Below are 19,061 nucleotides of genomic sequence, written 5' to 3'. Positions count from 1 at the left end.
CAGGCAACAAAAAAAAATAAAAACCATGACTTTGAAACATTAGAATAAATTTTAAAAAGTGCAATGTTCAAAAACGAAATACAAGTTTTCAAAGTTAAATTTAAACCTACTTAGGAATAAGAATGGTATGTGCATAGAGAGATTATTAGTACAAAATAACAATTAGATAAAAATAACAAGATAGACACTTACATGCCATTAGCAAATTTAGAATTATAACCAGTACATAATACCATGGTAATAAATGTTAAAAGTACAAACTTTTAAAAAGTGATACCCAAATTCTTGGACATAGATTTATTACAGAATTCCAATTTTTCAATAAATAATGCCTCCGAGATAAAAGTAATTTTTTGTCAACATAATGCATTAAAAGAGAAGTCTCATTCTACATCAATACACAATTTCTTTCCACTATACACCTAGAAAGTTCTGTTGTGCAATTTTCATTACAGTACACAATATTTGGAATGGTGAACTAATTAATTTTATGAGAACATATTATAATTACCATGGAAAAGTTAATAGATGGACAGAACATATCTATACTTTTGACCCATATATTTTTAAGAAAATATTTATTTGGATGATATTAGTTACTATTGGTATATATTTAATTTTGTAAAATTTTGAATCAATTTCTGGAAATTAAGTGTTTCTGTGCATCATGAAACTATTATATTCTAAAAACAGAACATAACTAAGTTGTATTGAACATTAGTCCAAAGTAGGACAGTAAATCTGTCTAAAAACATTTGTCATTATATTAAACATCTGTGCTGGAAAAATAAGGTTATCTTATTATTTATAATTTAATCTATCATTGTATTACTTTGTTAATCTGTGTTTTATATGTAAGCATTCTCTGTACTTAGCCAGTTGGAATCTTAAATATTTGTAGACTGCCTCATCTGTGAATTCAATATTATCTTCAATTTCAAAAGCAAAATTGTCCTCCTCCTGAATTCCTTTTTTGAATGCCTAGATCAAACTCCATTTGTATGTCAATGAAATATTTGTCCAATACGTAAAAATGCACACAGTACATGGTGTCCACCATGAACCTGACACATTTGTTTCGACTGCCATATCGAAGTGCAAGGCAGCAATCAGATGTCGCGCATTCCATTAGGTGGAAAAACTGTGAAAGTTGTATAGGTAATTTTGAAAACCCGCCTAAGTGACTGTAGGTGGTGTGGCAGTAGTCAAACACAAAATGGCAGTAGTCAAACACAAGCTATGTGATGGTACGCTGAAACAAATTCCATGATTCAAGTGCAATGGAACTACCAGCTTTTCCAGCAGGACGGTGCTCTTCCATATTGAAGCCTGCATGTTCAATGTTTCCTCGAAACATAGTTTCCTGACTGTTGGATTGGGCACGGAGGACTGATACTGTGGCCTCCTCGATTGCCGGATATTATGCCCTTAGACTTTTTCTTTTGAGGATTTGACAAGAACAAGATTTACACTGCTGTCAAAATTCGTAATCTTCAACATCTTCATGTGCGCATTCAAGATGCCGTTGTTGCTGTCATGCCCGAGATGATTGAAAGAACCTGGCAGAAAATGGAGTAAAGACTATGTTCTACATGCAACAAAAGGAGCTCATGTAGAGGTTCACTAATTTTTTTAATAAAACTTTTTGAGTTTTTCATCATAAAATATGCATTACTTTACATCCTTCCTGAGCAGTAGATTTTTTACAACAGTTTCAAATGCATCATGTTCATGGTGGACACCCTGTATTATGTCATTTACAAACATGAGATGAGATACTGCATGTTGTGTTTTAACATGTTTAAACAACATCTAAATATAAAGGGTTTAGTATTGTTTAAATAATGTGTTTTAGTTTGGTTTGTTTAACCTACTGAACAGTAAATTTAAGATGAAACAGAATCAGTGTGGACTTAAGGAATCTCTTTGGAAAATGTCTTAGATTTTATTTGATTTGTTTTAAAGTATATCTCATGAGGTCTAAGGTGTACATGACACCATCTTCTAGTTTGCATGTAATTTCTAGAAACGTAGTAAGTATTAAAATTTTGTATGTGTTAGGCTCAAAGACCAAAATCGCTCATTGAGCAAAAAAAATGACCACAACGCGTTGTGACTAATTCAAAACAACCACAAAGTGAAATTCATGTCATGGCTTTCATGATATTTGACCACTGTGGCCATCAGCCATATTGTTTTCTTGTTTGTTTTTTGTTTTAGTTCATAAGTTGTAAATACATATATATATATTTTCTATCTTCTTTCTTCCTTCATTTCTATTCTCTTATTTCTGTTCCTTTCTTCTCTGTCTCTCAACAATCTAACCGTTATCTCTGGAGGGCAGGATTACCTCTTCTAAGAACTAAGGGAGAACAAAAGAAGGCAAAGAAGCCCTGAAGGCTAAGTGGTGGAACAAGGGACACTTTTTGGCTAGACCTCGAAAGGAATGGAGGTGCAAGGCAGTGATCCATACTCAAAAGAGAGATAAAAAAAGGAGACTGCAGGACTCGAGGCCAGAGAAGTATAGGCACGAGGGCTAGAGAACACCGAGAGAATCGGAGAACATCGAGGACGAACAGCCAAATAAGGAAGAAAGATATCGATCAATCAAGCGTGAACCTGGGTACTTTCTATCTATTTCTATATACTTTCCACCTTTCCTAAGTCTATCCGTTTCCCTATTATATTAGTTTTAAGGTAGTTATAAGTTTAGTTTTTAAGTCGGTTATAGAGGTTTTATGTTACGCGCGCGTGTATTATTGCTTGTACGCGAGTAAGTGGCAACCCCTTCCCCAGTGAGAATACTCAAGTTGGGATCAATTGTAAATACAAAAGAAAAGAACCGTGTTCCAAGAGCAATAAAGGATTATTCAATTGTATACATAAGTTTTTGTGTTCCTATTTGTAACGTTTATTCACGGACTTACAATTCTCTCGATACGAACAACCACACCACGACACGTTCTGGTTAGGTTAGGTTAGATTAGTTAGATTACTTTGTTACTTTTCAACAACATGTAATCATTTGTGAAAATCTGTTGTGGTGCTCAATATGTCAACATTTTCTAACTATTAATTTACTAAAAATAAATATTGTCAGGAACTTTTATTAATAAATCAGTCTTTTTTTTTTAATGAGAATCAAGAATGTTTCAGAGTTATTTCTTTTTACAATAACTATTACTGTAACATTTCAAGTTGCATTTTATGTTCTTTATGCAACATTTGCATTTTTTATCAATACAGTATCTTTTACAGTGATACATTATAAACCCTTACTTACTTCCAGATGTTAACATGGATGCTGAATGAAGTGTGAAGTTGAGGGCATGTCCTGAATGTTAATAAAAGTTACTCTCAGAAATTGTTTATTCATTACAAGCATAAAGTCGATCAAGAAGACCCTTGTTTCTTAACTGATAGAAACCTGATGGATTAATGCTCATAACAATAGCTAAAACATTTCTGGGAGCTGCATGTCCCTGATGAACAACATACACCTTAACTAAAACATTCAAACCAATTTCAACCTGTCTCAGTAACCTAACCTGACCAGAACACATCATGGTCAAATATTATGAAAGCCAGGACATGAATTTCGTTTTGTGGTTGTTTTGAGTTAGCCACAATGCGTTGTGGCCGTTTTTACAAATGCCACAACATGAATTTCACTTCATGGCCATTATGAAACAACCACAACATGTTGTGGTCGGTTTTTTCGCTCAATGAGCAATTTCAGCCTTTGAGCCTAACATATGTATGAAGTATGCATAACAGCCATCAGTCAAATGGTGTCAAATGCCTTCCTGTAATTTATGTATAGTATGTGTATGTTTTTGTGTTATTTATGCATTTTTCACAGAATAACTGAATCTATTAGTAGTAGTTCTTTGTATTAAATGAGGTTTCTACAATAACCTTTTTGTTGATCTGAAGAATTCTCTATTGTTCAATATTAATAAGTGAATAAGTCATTACATAAGACCAATATAATTTTATTACTCTATATACTACTATTTACTACTATAATTTTACTCGCTTTTGACTGGAACATTGTCTGCAAATGGGTGTTAAACAGTAGATACAACTAAACTGTCTGAAAATTTCATAGAAATCCAATAATTAGGATCACTTTGGATAGAATAAATATTAAAACTCAAGTCAAGGAACTAGAAAGTAACATAAATCAGTATATCAAGGGACCATGAAAACCTTTGACTTGGAGAAAATTCAAATATACCACTCACCAATGCATCACCAGTTCATGTCACAAAAAAGGAAAAATTCTTACGAACATTTTCATCTATGTGAAATAGACATCTTCGGGTCTCAATGATATCGAACAAATAGCTAGTAGAATAGAATATTTTTTAAAAGTCATTCTTAAAAAAGTCAGTTTTAAAAAGCATTCTATTCTACTAGCCATTTGTTCGATATCATTGAGACCTGAAGATGTCTATTTCACATAGATGAAAATGTTCGTAAGAATTTTTCCTTTTTCGTGACATGAACTGGTGATAGTTTGGTGAGTGGTATATTTACAATTACCCAGTTTTTGAGATATATAGAAAATTCAAATTATGGAAATTCAAGTTGGAGATATTAAATCCCTATGCTATTCCATTGAGACCTACAAAGTGCTTCATTTTCTTTGAGTTAAAGAAATATTCAAGTTACAGACATTTGAGCTGGAGAAGTTTTATGGTAAGCCATATAAAATCTAATAGTTATTAAAGAGTTATTATTATTGAATTACTAAAATAATAACTTATTAAATATATAATAAAGTACTTCACAAATATAAATTTTTATAATATTTCAATTGAATTATATTTATAATTACTTTAGCTTGTTTCTCTATCTCTTGAAATTCTTCTTCAGTACAAACAGCTTTCAATGATTCTAATAATCTCTGAATTGTATCATTAATTGCAGGAACTGGCATTCGGGGTAGAGATCTCTGGCAGCTATATAAAGAAGGTTGATAACCACTAATAAGTCTAACAACTGCACACCATAAAAGTGTAAGCTTTGAACTAGCATGTAATGGTTCATCTGTAAAAACAAAGATTATATCAGCTAAAAATAAAAACAAAAAATAACACTAACATTGTATACATACATATATGTAAAATTTTAAATTTAAAATTATATTTATGGATATTGGATTGTATGAATAAATACATAAAATTTAGAACTAAATTATAATTATTTCTTTACAAAACTCCATCTCAACACCGGAAAATAATAATAACTACCTCTTCACCTTATACCGGTGTGTACTTTCTCTTCATCCAAACTTGTAACTCCAAAAAATAGGTGTGTACAAATGTTTTCAAACCACAAATGTCGGTTCTTCCTCAGGCCATACGAATTTCGTTGGAACTGCCGTTCAAATCACTTCAAATTCGTCGAAATTATGCTTGAATTCACGCTTCTGTTCACATAATACTGACGCATGTGCATTAGTTGAACAACTCGGCTAATGTAAACTATCATTCATAAGGGCCTGCCACGCTAGTGAAAGCGTAATCTCGTCCTTATAATTAATGCACTGATCTTCTTTAAGGCCGGCTAGGTATATGGTGGCCGCCTCCAGCCATCTGATATGTTGCGGGTGCCGTGCGGTGCGGATAATTCTGGCCTTATCTAATTCAGGGTGAACATCAGGATCGGATGCATACGTTGCCAGCGCTGTTGTGTTTCTTTGTCTCTGAATATCCGTGGCATGCTCTGTAAGTCTAATCTCTAGAGATCGTTTGGTGGAGCCCACATATAGAAGGTTTCTGTCCCATCTGCTATCTATAACCGGAACGGTGTAGACTCCGGCCAGTTTATCCCTATTCGGTTCATCCTTTCCATTGGTTAAGATGTTAAATAATGTCGTGCAACTTCTGTAGGCGATGCGTACATGTTTCTTTTTTGCTGTCTCGCCATACATCCTTACGACATATGGATTATATGTGATCGGGATGATCTTGTCCTTATCCAGTCTGTCTTCCCTTTGCGGTAGGTTTTGAGCTGTGCTTTGGTATCGAAGTATTAATTTGCGCACCAGCTTTCTGTACCCGTGCTCCAATGCTACTTGCTGTGTTAAACTGCGTAGCTTATATGAGATGGTAATTAGGCAACTCGAAGCTAAGGTACTCTCATAACATCTACACAACATCATTGTATATAAAAGATATGTCAATGATATTATCATAGTATGGAAAGTAGTACCGAACATCGCAGCCTTTGTTGGTAATATGAATGATAACGCATACGGATTAACCTTAGAAATAGAGCAAGCACACCGCACCAATATACACTTTCTGGATATTGACATCAAGATAGAAGACTCTGTAATATGCACAGCAGTGTACCGAAAGGCTGGATATGAGGGCATATACATTCCTAGTGGATCCTGTGATCCACCACAATATAAGGTCACTCTGTTTAAAGCCCTAATCAGAAAAACGCATACTCACTCATCTACATAGTGAGCTCTGCAATCAGAGCTAAAGCTTACGCAGCAAGTAGCGTCAGACCACGGGTACAGAAAGCTGGTGCGCAAATTAATACTTCGATACCAAAGCACAGCTCAAAACCTACCGCAAAGGGAAGACAGACTGGATAAGGACAAGATCATCCCGATCACATATAATCCATATGTCGTAAGGATGTATGGCGAGACAGCAAAAAAGAAACATGTACGCATCGCCTACAGAAGTTGCACGACATTATTTAACATCTTAACCAATGGAAAGGATGAACCGAATAGGGATAAACTGGCCGGAGTCTACACCGTTCCGGTTATAGATAGCAGATGGGACAGAAACCTTCTATATGTGGGCTCCACCAAACGATCTCTAGAGATTAGACTTACAGAGCATGCCACGGATATTCAGAGACAAAGAAACACAACAGCGCTGGCAACGTATGCATCCGATCCTGATGTTCACCCTGAATTAGATAAGGCCAGAATTATCCGCACCGCACGGCACCCGCAACATATCAGATGGCTGGAGGCGGCCACCATATACCTAGCCGGCCTTAAAGAAGATCAGTGCATTAATTATAAGGACGAGATTACGCTTTCACTAGCGTGGCAGGCCCTTATGAATGATAGTTTACATTAGCCGAGTTGTTCAACTAATGCACATGCGTCAGTATTATGTGAACAGAAGCGTGAATTCAAGCATAATTTCGACGAATTTGAAGTGATTTGAACGGCAGTTCCAACGAAATTCGTATGGCCTGAGGAAGAACCGACATTTGTGGTTTGAAAACATTTGTACACACCTATTTTTTGGAGTTACAAGTTTGGATGAAGAGAAAGTACACACCGGTATAAGGTTAAGAGGTAGTTATTATTATTTCTTTATTATTTAATTCTCATTAAAAATTATTTCCAAATGATCTGCCAGATTATCTATCAGCAAGGCCAGCCTAAGAAAAAAGTGAGGCCCAGGGCAAAGTTCTCATGCAGGCTTTTTTTTTAATTATTAAAAAAACAGTTTTGAACATAATAATATTTTAATGATAAACATACTATCTGTTAAATAGATTAGTGAAAATTACTTAAATTAGCAGAAAATAAAATGATCAATTTTTAAATTTTGGAAGAGTTGAATCATGCAGGATTGTGGAGGTCTTGTGCCAGCACACTGTTCACACTACCCTCCAACCAACCCTGTCTATCAGGCTATATTAAGGCTAAAAACTAGTTAGACATAAATCATTTTGGTTAAAAGGTAGGCAGTTAAGTTGCCATTTCTTGATAAATTTAATAATTAGAATTAAATTAAAATTACTCTTAAATTTAGAATATTCTGGAAGAAAAGAATTAACCTGAAATTTGACTCAAATGCACAACTCCTGCTTACTGTGTAGAGGCATTGCTAGTTATACATGAACCTCTGTCTTACCTTTACTTCCAGCCCTATTAATTAATTTAGATATAACCATACTGGTCATTTGCAGCACTGATTGAGGATGATTTAGAACACATGACCCTCTATGGTTTTCAGACAACACTTTCTTCCTGGCATAGTATATATGTATATAAACAACTATATGATATATTGCCAAATGATCTGCCAGGTTTGTTGCACTGTATTACAGATAATAACTAATTAGATACAGATTAGTTTGGCTGGAAGTAGGTAATTAAGCTGCTATCACTAAATAGATTTAATAATCAGAAATTAAATTATTCTTTTCTTCCAGAACACTAAATTTAAAATTTATTTAATTTAATTCTAATTATTAGATTTATCAAGAAATGAAGGCTTAACCACCTACCTGTAGCCAAATTTATTTGTATCTAATTAGCTGTTAGCATTAATATAACCCAATAGATAATTGGAAGATTATTTGGCAATATGAATACATTGAGTAGTTGTTTACTATGTGTATAAAATTTATTTATTGAATTTCACATTGAATTTTTGTTTTAATAACTATAATTCATATAAGAAAATTACTCACTTAACATGTCAACAAAGCTTGTTTCTGTAAGAAAAATGTTTTCACTGCTTATGAAAAATTCTCATGTTTTCAAATGTGTTATATTTGATGAAATATGCAGTTCATTAATTGCACACTTCATCAAATACTATACATTTATTTTATAATTTCCCCTATAATTTTTATTATTAATGATGATTGTTTTGTTTAAGAGATATTGGCTTCCTAAACAATTCAGTGATTTCTTTATTTATTTAAAAGAAAATGCCAAGTTTCATGACTTTCTATGATGATTATTGCATATAGTACTAAGAAATCCACAAAAACATTAGCCAATCAAATATTTTCTATTAATTATAGTTATCTAATGATAAATAAAGTATCCACTACTGCTTTTTCAAATTATCAAAAGTTGATTTATAAAAAAAAAACAAAAAAGTGACTCCTTTTGAGCAATCATCAGTTTAACATTTCAAAGCTTAGAGACTACTATATTCCAAGAACAGCTTATGAAATGTTATCTAATAATTGTTTATTATTATATTAAATTATTTCTTTCTAATTTTTAAACCTTAAAATAAAAGAATAAAAACAACTTTATAAGAAGAGAGGAAAAAAATATTTTAAAATCTGAAGAAAAACAACAGTATGTAATGTAACAATAGAAAAAATACTCAGTAAAAAGTAATCTCAGTTTTAACTCAAAATCAATTAGTTTTCTAATAAGAAAAAATATAAGTCAGAAAGACGAAACAGGAAAAGAAAGCAACAAACTAAAAATATTTCAAAACAGTTAAAAGCAAAGTTATAATTTGGCTAATTATGTGGTTTAAAATAAGAAAATTTGGATACAGAAAGACAAGAGAACATCTGATGATAATACTAACCTTCAGTTAATCTGTATCTATAACTTGTTCTATAATTTTAAATTATACAAACATAAGCAATTTATTCTTTAGTACCTTCTTATAATAATAAATGATTCTAATATATTCAGTTAATATTAATCTAAATCAGTTTAACAAAATGCATGTAACTATTTTATCTGATAAAAATCTACATGGTACAGGAAAAGTACTCTGTATTATATATTATAAGATTATCAGGAGTCATGGCAGTGACTTCCCGCAAAGTAAAAAAGTCAAAGACTGATTATATACACAGGAATCAAAGCTGCCAATTTTTGGGGTTGATTCCTCTGCTCTCCCAAACACCTGAAGTAATTCCAAATATCTCATTTGAACAAAAAATGCTTTCTTAGGTAGTGTGCAAAATTGCAAGATTTTCTATAAAGCGATTGCCAAAATATAAGCAATTGAAAAGTGCAAAAATTGCCAAAAAAGCTGTATTTTCATCTTCTTTTTCTTCATCCAGCACTGCAGATGCTCATGTAGGAAAAACTACTGGGTCTACAAAGCCCAAATTTTAAACTTAATCCTTTCTCTTTATCAGTGAGATGTTTGCCAAACTACTGGGTCGATAGGTCAAAGTTTACAGGGTTTCCCATAGAGCTAATTCAGTTTATGGATTAATTTTATTCAAGGTGATAGAGAAACTGAATAGACTCAAATAAACCAATAAACTAAACCTTGGTAAATCTAGCTACAAATTTATTGAAATAATAATGTTTTCAATCAGATTTCACTGATCTTCTTCAGTTACAAGCTTTTTGCATTCTAATTACAAATTCAAAATAACAACAACCACTCACCACACCTTGATAAAATCACATACTCTGAACCAACACCATAATTGGTTCAGAGTATGTGATCAAAATAACAAAATTGCAAATACAAAAAGTTTTAAGAATTAATAAACTCTGAAAATTAAACTTTGTAAAATGAATGAAATTAATAAATATCAAACATATTAAAATGTAGCTCTTAATAAAATTATTGTAAGATCCGTGTTACAGCTTGTAGCGCATGGAGAAAGTACAAGTTGACAACCCCTGTACCTAAGGAGAAGGGCGGCATTGCCACTCAGCAGGGGAGAGGAAAAGCCGAAATCGCAGCCCCTCAGGAACTATTTGGTACCCTAACTGTCCCATCTTGGAGCAGCTGATTATTAGTAAGAATCGTCTTTTTTGCGAGCCTTTTGAAGGCGTGGAAATTCTCTTGACTTTTCCAAATGTCGGTAAGACCGCAGGGCCAGTCTATGTTAATTTCATTCAGGAGAAGACTCATTTCAGTTCTCTCTTTGGTAGTTATAATACAGTCATACAGGTAATGGTTAGCTCCGTCTCTAACCCCACAGATGGGGCACTCGTCAGACGTTCTATTGACAAACCTCGCCAAGTAGTGAGCAAATTTCCCGTGGTTACTCAAAAACTGAGTAGTATAGTGGTCAGGGGTAACCCACTTTATTTTGTTGTGCTGCCGGAGGTCAGGAATGAATTGCTTAGTAATGTGGTGCCCAAGTTCGTTCCAGTAAGACTGCCATGTATCTATGGCCTCCTCCCACAGAAGCCATTTAAGAGTCCCTTGGCTGATTTTGCAGTAGTCGTAAGAGATGTTTGGGTAGAGGGCAGCTTCTTTCGCAAGGGCGTCCGCCTGCTCATTCTCCTCCATACCTTGATGTGATCTGACCCAGAAGATTTGAATGTTATTATTGGATATGCTGATGTTGTTCCATATCTCCACTGCAAGTGGATGGAGCTTGATGCTGTAGATCATGTTAAGGGCAGATAGCAAGTCAGTGTAGATGTCAATCTTGAAATTTGAGTAAGTGTTGTTAATTCAGTTTGTGGCCTTGCTGATTGCCAGAAGCTCCACTTGAAATACATTGCATTGCAGATGTAGTCTGAATTTTTGGTTGTGAATTTCTTCACTGTTGTCATAAACAACATAAGCGCAGCCTACACCACCGTCAATACCTGAGCCATCGGTGTATATGTGGATACTGGCATTGTTTAGGTTATTCCAGCTACTTGAGAAGTTGTAAGTGGGAGTAATGGTATCACCGAATGGGTAAGGCCTTTCAATATCCGCAAATTCAATTGTGATGTCGCCTATCTGAATATTTGTTCCCCATTTCGCTTGCTGCATCTTCATTTTCACAGAGATCTCAATGTCTATGGGTAATTTCCGTGCGATCCCTCGTAGGCTAACATTACTAGTGGTGCGATAGGCCTTAGTTAATAACAGAAGAGCTCGCCTCTGTGCAAAAACCAGTTTTCTTCTGATGTGAACCTTCGAGACGGCAATGCCCCATGTGCCACACCCATAGGTAGCGATAGGGATAAAGATACCGTCATATATAGTTGAGAGGCCCCAGTCTCTCCTGGCCACCTGGGCAAACACCTGGAAAATAAGGCCCATGCGGCTAGAGATATGCTCAATATGCAAAGCCCAAGAAAGTTTGAAATCCAGAGTGGTGCCTAAGTACCTGAGGTGTTTCTCCACCTTAATGGAGTTGCCATTCATCCTCAGGACGAGTGGCCTGAGGTAGAGATTGCCTTTCCTCGGTTTGTTGAATATTATTGCCTTTGTTTTGGCCGGGTTGAAGTCCAGTTTATGGTTGGTGCCCCAAGTGCTAACTAGTTGGAGGAGGTGGTTTCCTTTCAATTCGAGATCTGCTCTCGACCTGCTGCCCACCAACAGAAAGACATCGTCCGCATATGCGGTACAGGATTCTTGCCAGAAATGTTCACACAAGAAGGCGTTGAAGGTGATATTCCAGAGCAAGGGCCCACACACGGACCCTTGCGGGCAGCCTCTAGTTATCTGTTTTTGCACCTCGTGTTGCCCGTACTACAGGACGGCTATCCAGTCCCGAAAATAATCCTGAAGCAGAATCCAGTAAGTTGTGTGGGCACTTGATATTACACAACTGAAATGTCACTAGGGGCCACCAGGCACTGTCAAATGCCTTGGAGATGTCAAGGCTGACCCCTAGGACGTATTTATTGACTTGCAGGAGACTATTTATGTTGTTAACTGTGTGGTTTATGGCTTCCCCCGCTGACTTTTGGTGACGGAAGCCGAACTGATTGTCGTTTAGTTGACAGTAGTGTTCCACATGCCATTCCAATCTAGTTTTAATTAGTTTCTCCAATATTTTCCCTAATATAGGGAGCAGGGAAATGGGTCTGACATCTTTGCTAGGACCTGGTTTGGGCACGAGAACGACTCTGGCCTTTTTCCAGGCCTTTGGGAATATGGCATGACTTAGGTAGTTGTTATAAAGATCGGTGAGGTGCTTTGGAATTATTTCCCACAGATTGGTCGCAATCTCTGCATTAATCCCATCCATACCAGAGGCCTTGCGTTTTCCTAGTGTATAAAATGCCATTTGTATCTCCTCCTGAGTGAAGAGCGGTATGTTCTCGCTGTCCACTAGATTATCTTTCTCAGCAAGGATTTTACACTGCCAGTTGTTGTCAGTCATGGGATTGTCTTCAGGGCAAAATTTGTTAAGCTGATTAGTCAAAGTCTGAATTATGGTCAGTGGGTGGTCACTAGCACTTGTATCTGTCATAATTTGGGCCTTGCGTAATCTATTCATGCACATCTTTTTAACGAAGCCCCATGGATCCTTCGAGGTGGTCGTACAAAACTTGCACCACTTGTGCAACTTTTCTGTTTTAATAGTGTTTTTGTAGTCTCTGAGGCTACTGAGGTAAGCTTCTTTACGGTGGTCACAATTTCTGTCATTCCTAAGTCTTTGAAAGATGTGCCAAAGCTTGTTGGTTTCCCTACGTAACTCATTCAGCTTGGGAGTCCACCAGGGAGTTCTTCTCCTTCAGGAAGTTCCTCTGGGAATAAAAGTTTCGCAGGCCTTGCGGATTGTGTTAATATTCGCGTCAATTTGGATTATCGCCTCGTTATGGTTGGTAGGTGGATGATTATGAAGATTGTTTTCTAAGTACTCTTTAATTCAATTCCAGTTGGCTCTTTTGGGGACGTAGACGCTGCTTGGAGCACTATGTTCATCTTCCTTGCAGATAATTTCAAAGGTTATATGAGCATGGTCACCCAGAGTCTCATTAGGCAAGACATTCCAGTTGGAGATGTTGGTATACATGCCGGCACTGCAAATCGATAAGTCGATCCAGAAATACCCACGTGCAGAGCAGTACGTAGGGGGAGACATAGGATTGTTAAGCAAGAGAAGAGCATTGCGATGCATAAATTCCTCGAGGAGCCTACCCCAACCATCCAGATTATCTCCTCCCCAAGTGGGGAAGTGAGCATTAGTGTCTCCCAAGACAAGTATATGCGTGCCCTGAAAGGCATCTATAATTTTTTGAAGTCCCTCAATATAATTATCACTGTCTGCTCCTCTGGGGAAGTATATGTTAAAAATAATTATTCTAGTTTCTTTTAACTGAACTTCAATGGTCACAATATATTCGCTGCTGTAAGTTGGATGATGCTGGATCGACAGATTGGTATTGGGCACAAGGGTTATGGCCCACGGGTTCTTATCCGTGCCACTAAGGACAGGGCAGAACGTGGGAAGGCAAGGGGGGGTGTGCCAGCATGACAGTATGGCTCTTGGATAAACACGAGATCATAGCTACTAAGCTGCTCAGAAATAAGAGATGTAGCAGAGATGCTTCTCTGTGTATTGTTCTGTAAAATACGAAGATTAGTATGGTTGCTGGCCATAGTCGGTTCTATCGGTAATTATTGATTTGGCGTGCTGGTACACTGGACATTTAGAATCTTGCATTATGCTTGCAATTTTTGGTTTTATCTAGTCTACAGTTACAGCAGGTGGGCTCCCTCGATTCGGGCATACCCAGAAAGGATGATCCCCGAGCACTGACTGCATGTATACTTGTCTTGAATGCAATCCTTGGCTGCATGGTTGAACTGGCAGCACTTAAAGCACTGCAGGACCGGGAAGAAATCCACGACCCTGCAGCACGACCAGTTTAGGTTGACTTTGCCCTGTTCCACTAGGATTCTTCTGACCCGGGGGGACGACACCACCATCCAGTTCCTGTAGGTTGCATCCCTCCTTCCCATCTGAAATTTCGGGTGAAATTGTCCCTGGAACTCCTCTTCAGTAAGGTTATCATGTATCACTTGGTTTTGGGAGTGCATAAGAATCGACAACAACTCCTTATGTACCAAAAAGACGACGACATGGGGCCATCTCTTTTTGGGCCTATGGGCCGCAATCTCAGGGACCTTTTCCCCGATACTCCTTTCCAGGGTTGCAGCATCACCATTGCCCTCAAGCTCCACCGCAATGCCCCCTCTTCCGATTGTCCAAATCCTCTCTACTGTAATCTTCAGTTCTGACGAATTGATCTTTGACTGCATAAGCCTGCGTACAGTGTCGCTGTTTTGATTGTCTTTATCCTTACTATAGATTAGCAGGACCTCTTTCGGTGTGACAGGTCTAACCTTTCTATTGACGTTAACATGTCTTCCTGTACTAACCACTGCGCTGTACAAAGGTGCATGGGGTGTCCATTGCGTTACTTTGTTCCCTATGTTGCTCAATTTCTCCGTACTCTCTCGTTGCGTACTGGTAAGTTTATCTGCCAACAGGAAAAAGTACGTTCTCATTGAATCCTCTGCCGTCCCGACAACTGTGAGGAATTGTTCTGTAATAAAGTCAATATGCCGAGTAGTGCTTAGATAAGCCTTCGGGTTTTTAATAGCATAAGCTTTAATTTCTTTCAGGACCTGTTTTGATTTCTCCAGGAAATCCTCAATAATTTGTGCGATCATGGTGTGGCTAAACAGGAATATGCTCCAGAGAAACTGTCCCCAAGAATGTGTGTACCTAGCCCAAAGCTGAAGTAGTGGGTGTGTAAAGAGGAAACCGCTGTTCCAGAGGCTCTGCACTGCTGAGCTATCACTTGACAGGGCAGAGGGGAAGAGGATAGGCTTAAAACAAACTTATTCTAGCTTAAACCTGGTCTAAAGTTACTGCACAATAAGTTGCGTGTAGATAACAACAATATACATACATTAAGCAGGTATTGGGGTACAACAATGAGAATTAAATCTAAAGTTTGAAGCAGCAATGACCAAACAGGGAAGAGGATAGTACTATAACTAACTTAATCTAGACTTAAAATTATACAATTAGCTCAATACACAGTAGATACCACAGTGGTGATCAAGGATTAAGCCAACACTGAATAATTGTCAAAAGAGTCCAAAACTAAAGGTCCTGTTGAATTAGATCGATGACGTCACCCTTCACTTCGTTTCCGAGTCAAATAATGTCCATTGTGACCGTTATACCGGTTAGTGATACGAAGGTCGTTGACAGTTTCTATGGTAACTGTTGGTTCTGGTCAGTGGAGAAATTAGTTGAGTTTTAATCTTGTCGTTATTCAAAATCTATTTAAGATAAGTTTACGAAATTTGCACTCAAGGTTTCTATAATATTCTTCTCCGTGATCATGCAAAAACTTTTTCCGGATCACTATTCAAAAGCCCGATGCGGGCCGTTCGAGTAGATTTGAAAAAGGGCTGTAGTTGCCAAAATACTGGTCCTAGGACCACCAAATTTAAGCACAGTACTTATGGTTATAAGCCAAACAATAATCCGTAACTGATTCCGGATAAGCGGTCAAAGTTTTCAGGCAAATCGAACTTGAAAAATGCTGTTTTCAGTCGCCGATTTCTCTAAAAATATGGGTCCTATGGTCCCAAAATTTGTATCAACGTGTTCCTCTCGTTGAGCTGATTCCGAAAATGTGGCACTTCACTATTTTAAATTAATAACATCGTCTATAACACGCAAAAATCAGGAGCACAAAAACACCCAACTTGACAGTAGAGCCGCGATCTCTCCATGAGTCTAAATGTTCACACAATGAGAAAAAATGCCACACTGAGCAGGAAAACACATAGGTCACCCTTTGTTTTTGGAAAATTAGCAGCTAGGTCACATGGACACGCCAATGAAATCTAAGGCAACCGACAAAAACCAAGACAAATTTTTTGCAAAAAAATCGATGAAAACTGAAACTGGCAATAACTGAAGTCAATGAAAACCAAGGTATTCCTGTATATTAAAATAATTTCTCATTGTACACTGATCTTTTGAGTAACATTACTTCTTTCGACTTATCCACCCTTGTAAGTACCACATTACTTTGTTCAACCATTGGTGTGATTTATGTAAAGAGCTTCAAAAATGTCTCAAGTCTGGTTTGCTCTTATGTGATTTGCCAAAAAAGTCATTTTCCAATGAAAGTAATCTAAAGGTGTATGGTATCATCCATGTCCATAGCGATTAATTTGAATTATCATAGTGATAATATGATGCCATATGCATGTAAACTAAAATGGACCTTCAAGAAGCAGAACATAAATGCAAACAAGAAGAGAGAACCCCAAATTACATCATGAGATGGCATCACACTGCCACTTTGCATTATACGGTCTTTAAAGTTTAGTCCTTTGTACCTGCCAAGCCTGGCCTGGCCTTTCAACCTGAAATATTCATACCAGATAGCATTTTTTTTACTGTAGAAAATTTACACTTTTTTATTTTGTTTTATTAATTAATTGTATTATCATCATTATTTGGAACCATACCTATATTCTTTGTATATACTGTATATATATATTTTTTTCACAATCCAGTGTTAATTGAAGACACTAGACTATTCAATATCCATTATTCAATTCTTGACTCTAGTCGATACATTATTCAAAATGCGTTTTAACCATGAGAGCCCCCTCTTCAGTTGACTCTACAAATATAGTTTATTTTGTTTATTTTATTTTCCAAATCTAAATTTTATTTTTTAAGCCATTCAATATACCTGTAATTCTATGGACATGGATACTATTTTTCCATTGTTAAACAGAAAAGTTATGATCATATAGTTGCTATATCTATGCAGAGTCTCTGAAATAGTTTCTATTCATGAGATTCTGACAATTGCAACTATTCCAGAGACTCTGACAATGTTTTCCACAAATTTAATTTTGTAAAATCTCTTAAAATTTCTTTATATTAAATTAAAAACACCATTTTAAAATACAGTTACATTCTTCATAAATTTGAACTCATGATAATCCTTTCTAAACTGTACACTCATTCACTGATGCCATTTTTATTTACATAACATCTAGATTTATTTATTTCCTAATCATTACATTATTTTACCTTTACTCTAATTATTGCTATAAATAAAATACTATAAAATTTACTATATAAATTCATTATGAAATGTAATTGTATTATTATTTTTAGAAGTAAATTATGTAATCTAGCAATATAAGAAATTAAAAATAAATTACAAAGTTCTAAAAATACTATCACATCCTACAGTTTTATCTTTTAACTTGTAAAAATTGTATGACTAAGTCTAGATATAATATATGACTACTTACACATCCAACCACGATATGAAAGTAGAATTCTCAATAAATACTGGCGAATATTCATCAATACAATGAAAAAAATAAATCCAACTATACCAGATGTAACTGCTGCCCTTAATGTTCTTGGAAACTCTGAAATAATAAATCTGAAAATTAATTGTTATTACATAGCTAAAAAAAATTAATGAAAAGAATTCTTTAGTATGCTTTAGAAAATTAGAAAAAAATTACTGCATGCTTAAGGAATTGACATATCTACATGGGTTGGAATTTTAATAATAAAAATGATGCCATAGTTTTATAAAAATATGAAATATTGAGAGAGATCCATGGGCATCAGTGTGTTAAAATGAAATGTGCCCTATGTCTATGCACAACAATGTCCAAATCCCTAAGAAATGTTACTGCAGAAGTAGCTTGAAATATCAGTGTTAGAAATGCTCGGCATAAACAATGTTTTCAAAAATTGTGAAATATTCTTGGCTAAAGCTTGAAGTGATTCAGAGTTGAACAATGAAAAAATGTCACAAAGCCTTTTGGATAGTTTATGAAGATGATGTTCTACCATACAAAACTTTGCAAGATAGGTAAAATAATTCAGAAAAAGATGGAAGCAAGTGAGTGACAACATGTGGTCAGGGAATTTTCCTGTGGATGAATAGTAGGTGGAAATGATGGCATCACTGCTGGAAAGAGACAGAAGGCAGACAATTCAAGAACTTGCTATTGAAATTGGACTAGTGCACACAAGAATTCTGCATATCTTAAAGACCAAATTACAGATAAATATTGCAGCTTGTTGGATTTTTCATCATTTAAAACTGAACAGCTTTGGTAAAAGACATGTTGGCTCAGTGGTGTTGGGGACTTCTGAAACAATCTCTGTACTTTCCTGGCATGAGCCCATGTTACTTTGATATTTTTTTGAAAGGTGAAGGAACTAATTTACAACAATGCTTTAAATCAATAAAAATTATAAATGCAATGAGCTGCATAGTGACAGATGTCAATAGAACAATTTTAGAAGATATTTGCTGAAGACATCAAATATCTTCTAAAATTATGACACTCAGTCCTATAGATGGGCAGAGACTAATGTAAATAACAAATACCCAGAATAAAATGTACATATTAAATAAAAGCAATTTTCTCACTATAAAATTCTAACTCCTGTATAATGAACTATTAAAACTTGATCTCTTAACATACTAATAACAACATTAATTTACTTAAAATAATATTTTTCTTTAATACAGTAAAAACGTGTTAAATCAAAGTTTAAAGGGTAAAAAATCCTAA

At 35.7% G+C, this 19,061-nt stretch overlaps 1 protein-coding gene across 2 annotated transcripts in view; it reads right to left on the bottom strand.

Annotated features, from left to right (window-relative positions):
- The window catches only part of LOC136979047 (carnitine O-palmitoyltransferase 1, liver isoform-like), a 118,094-nt gene that overhangs the window by 51,220 nt on the left and 47,813 nt on the right, over positions 1-19,061 (bottom strand). For both annotated transcript variants that reach the window (XM_067274940.1, XM_067274941.1), the window contains 2 exons: positions 17,772-17,894; positions 4,844-5,055 (listed from right to left, as the gene is read on the bottom strand). In XM_067274940.1, coding sequence (XP_067131041.1) covers positions 4,844-5,055; positions 17,772-17,894 — 335 coding nt within the window. The remainder of the gene's footprint in view (positions 1-4,843; positions 5,056-17,771; positions 17,895-19,061) is intronic.

This window comes from Centruroides vittatus, unplaced genomic scaffold (assembly GCF_030686945.1).
Source record: "Centruroides vittatus isolate TY-2023 unplaced genomic scaffold, ASM3068694v2 contig_575, whole genome shotgun sequence".
Classification (NCBI taxonomy): Eukaryota; Metazoa; Arthropoda; class Arachnida; order Scorpiones; family Buthidae; genus Centruroides; species Centruroides vittatus.
This window is presented reverse-complemented; position numbering and strand designations above follow the sequence as displayed.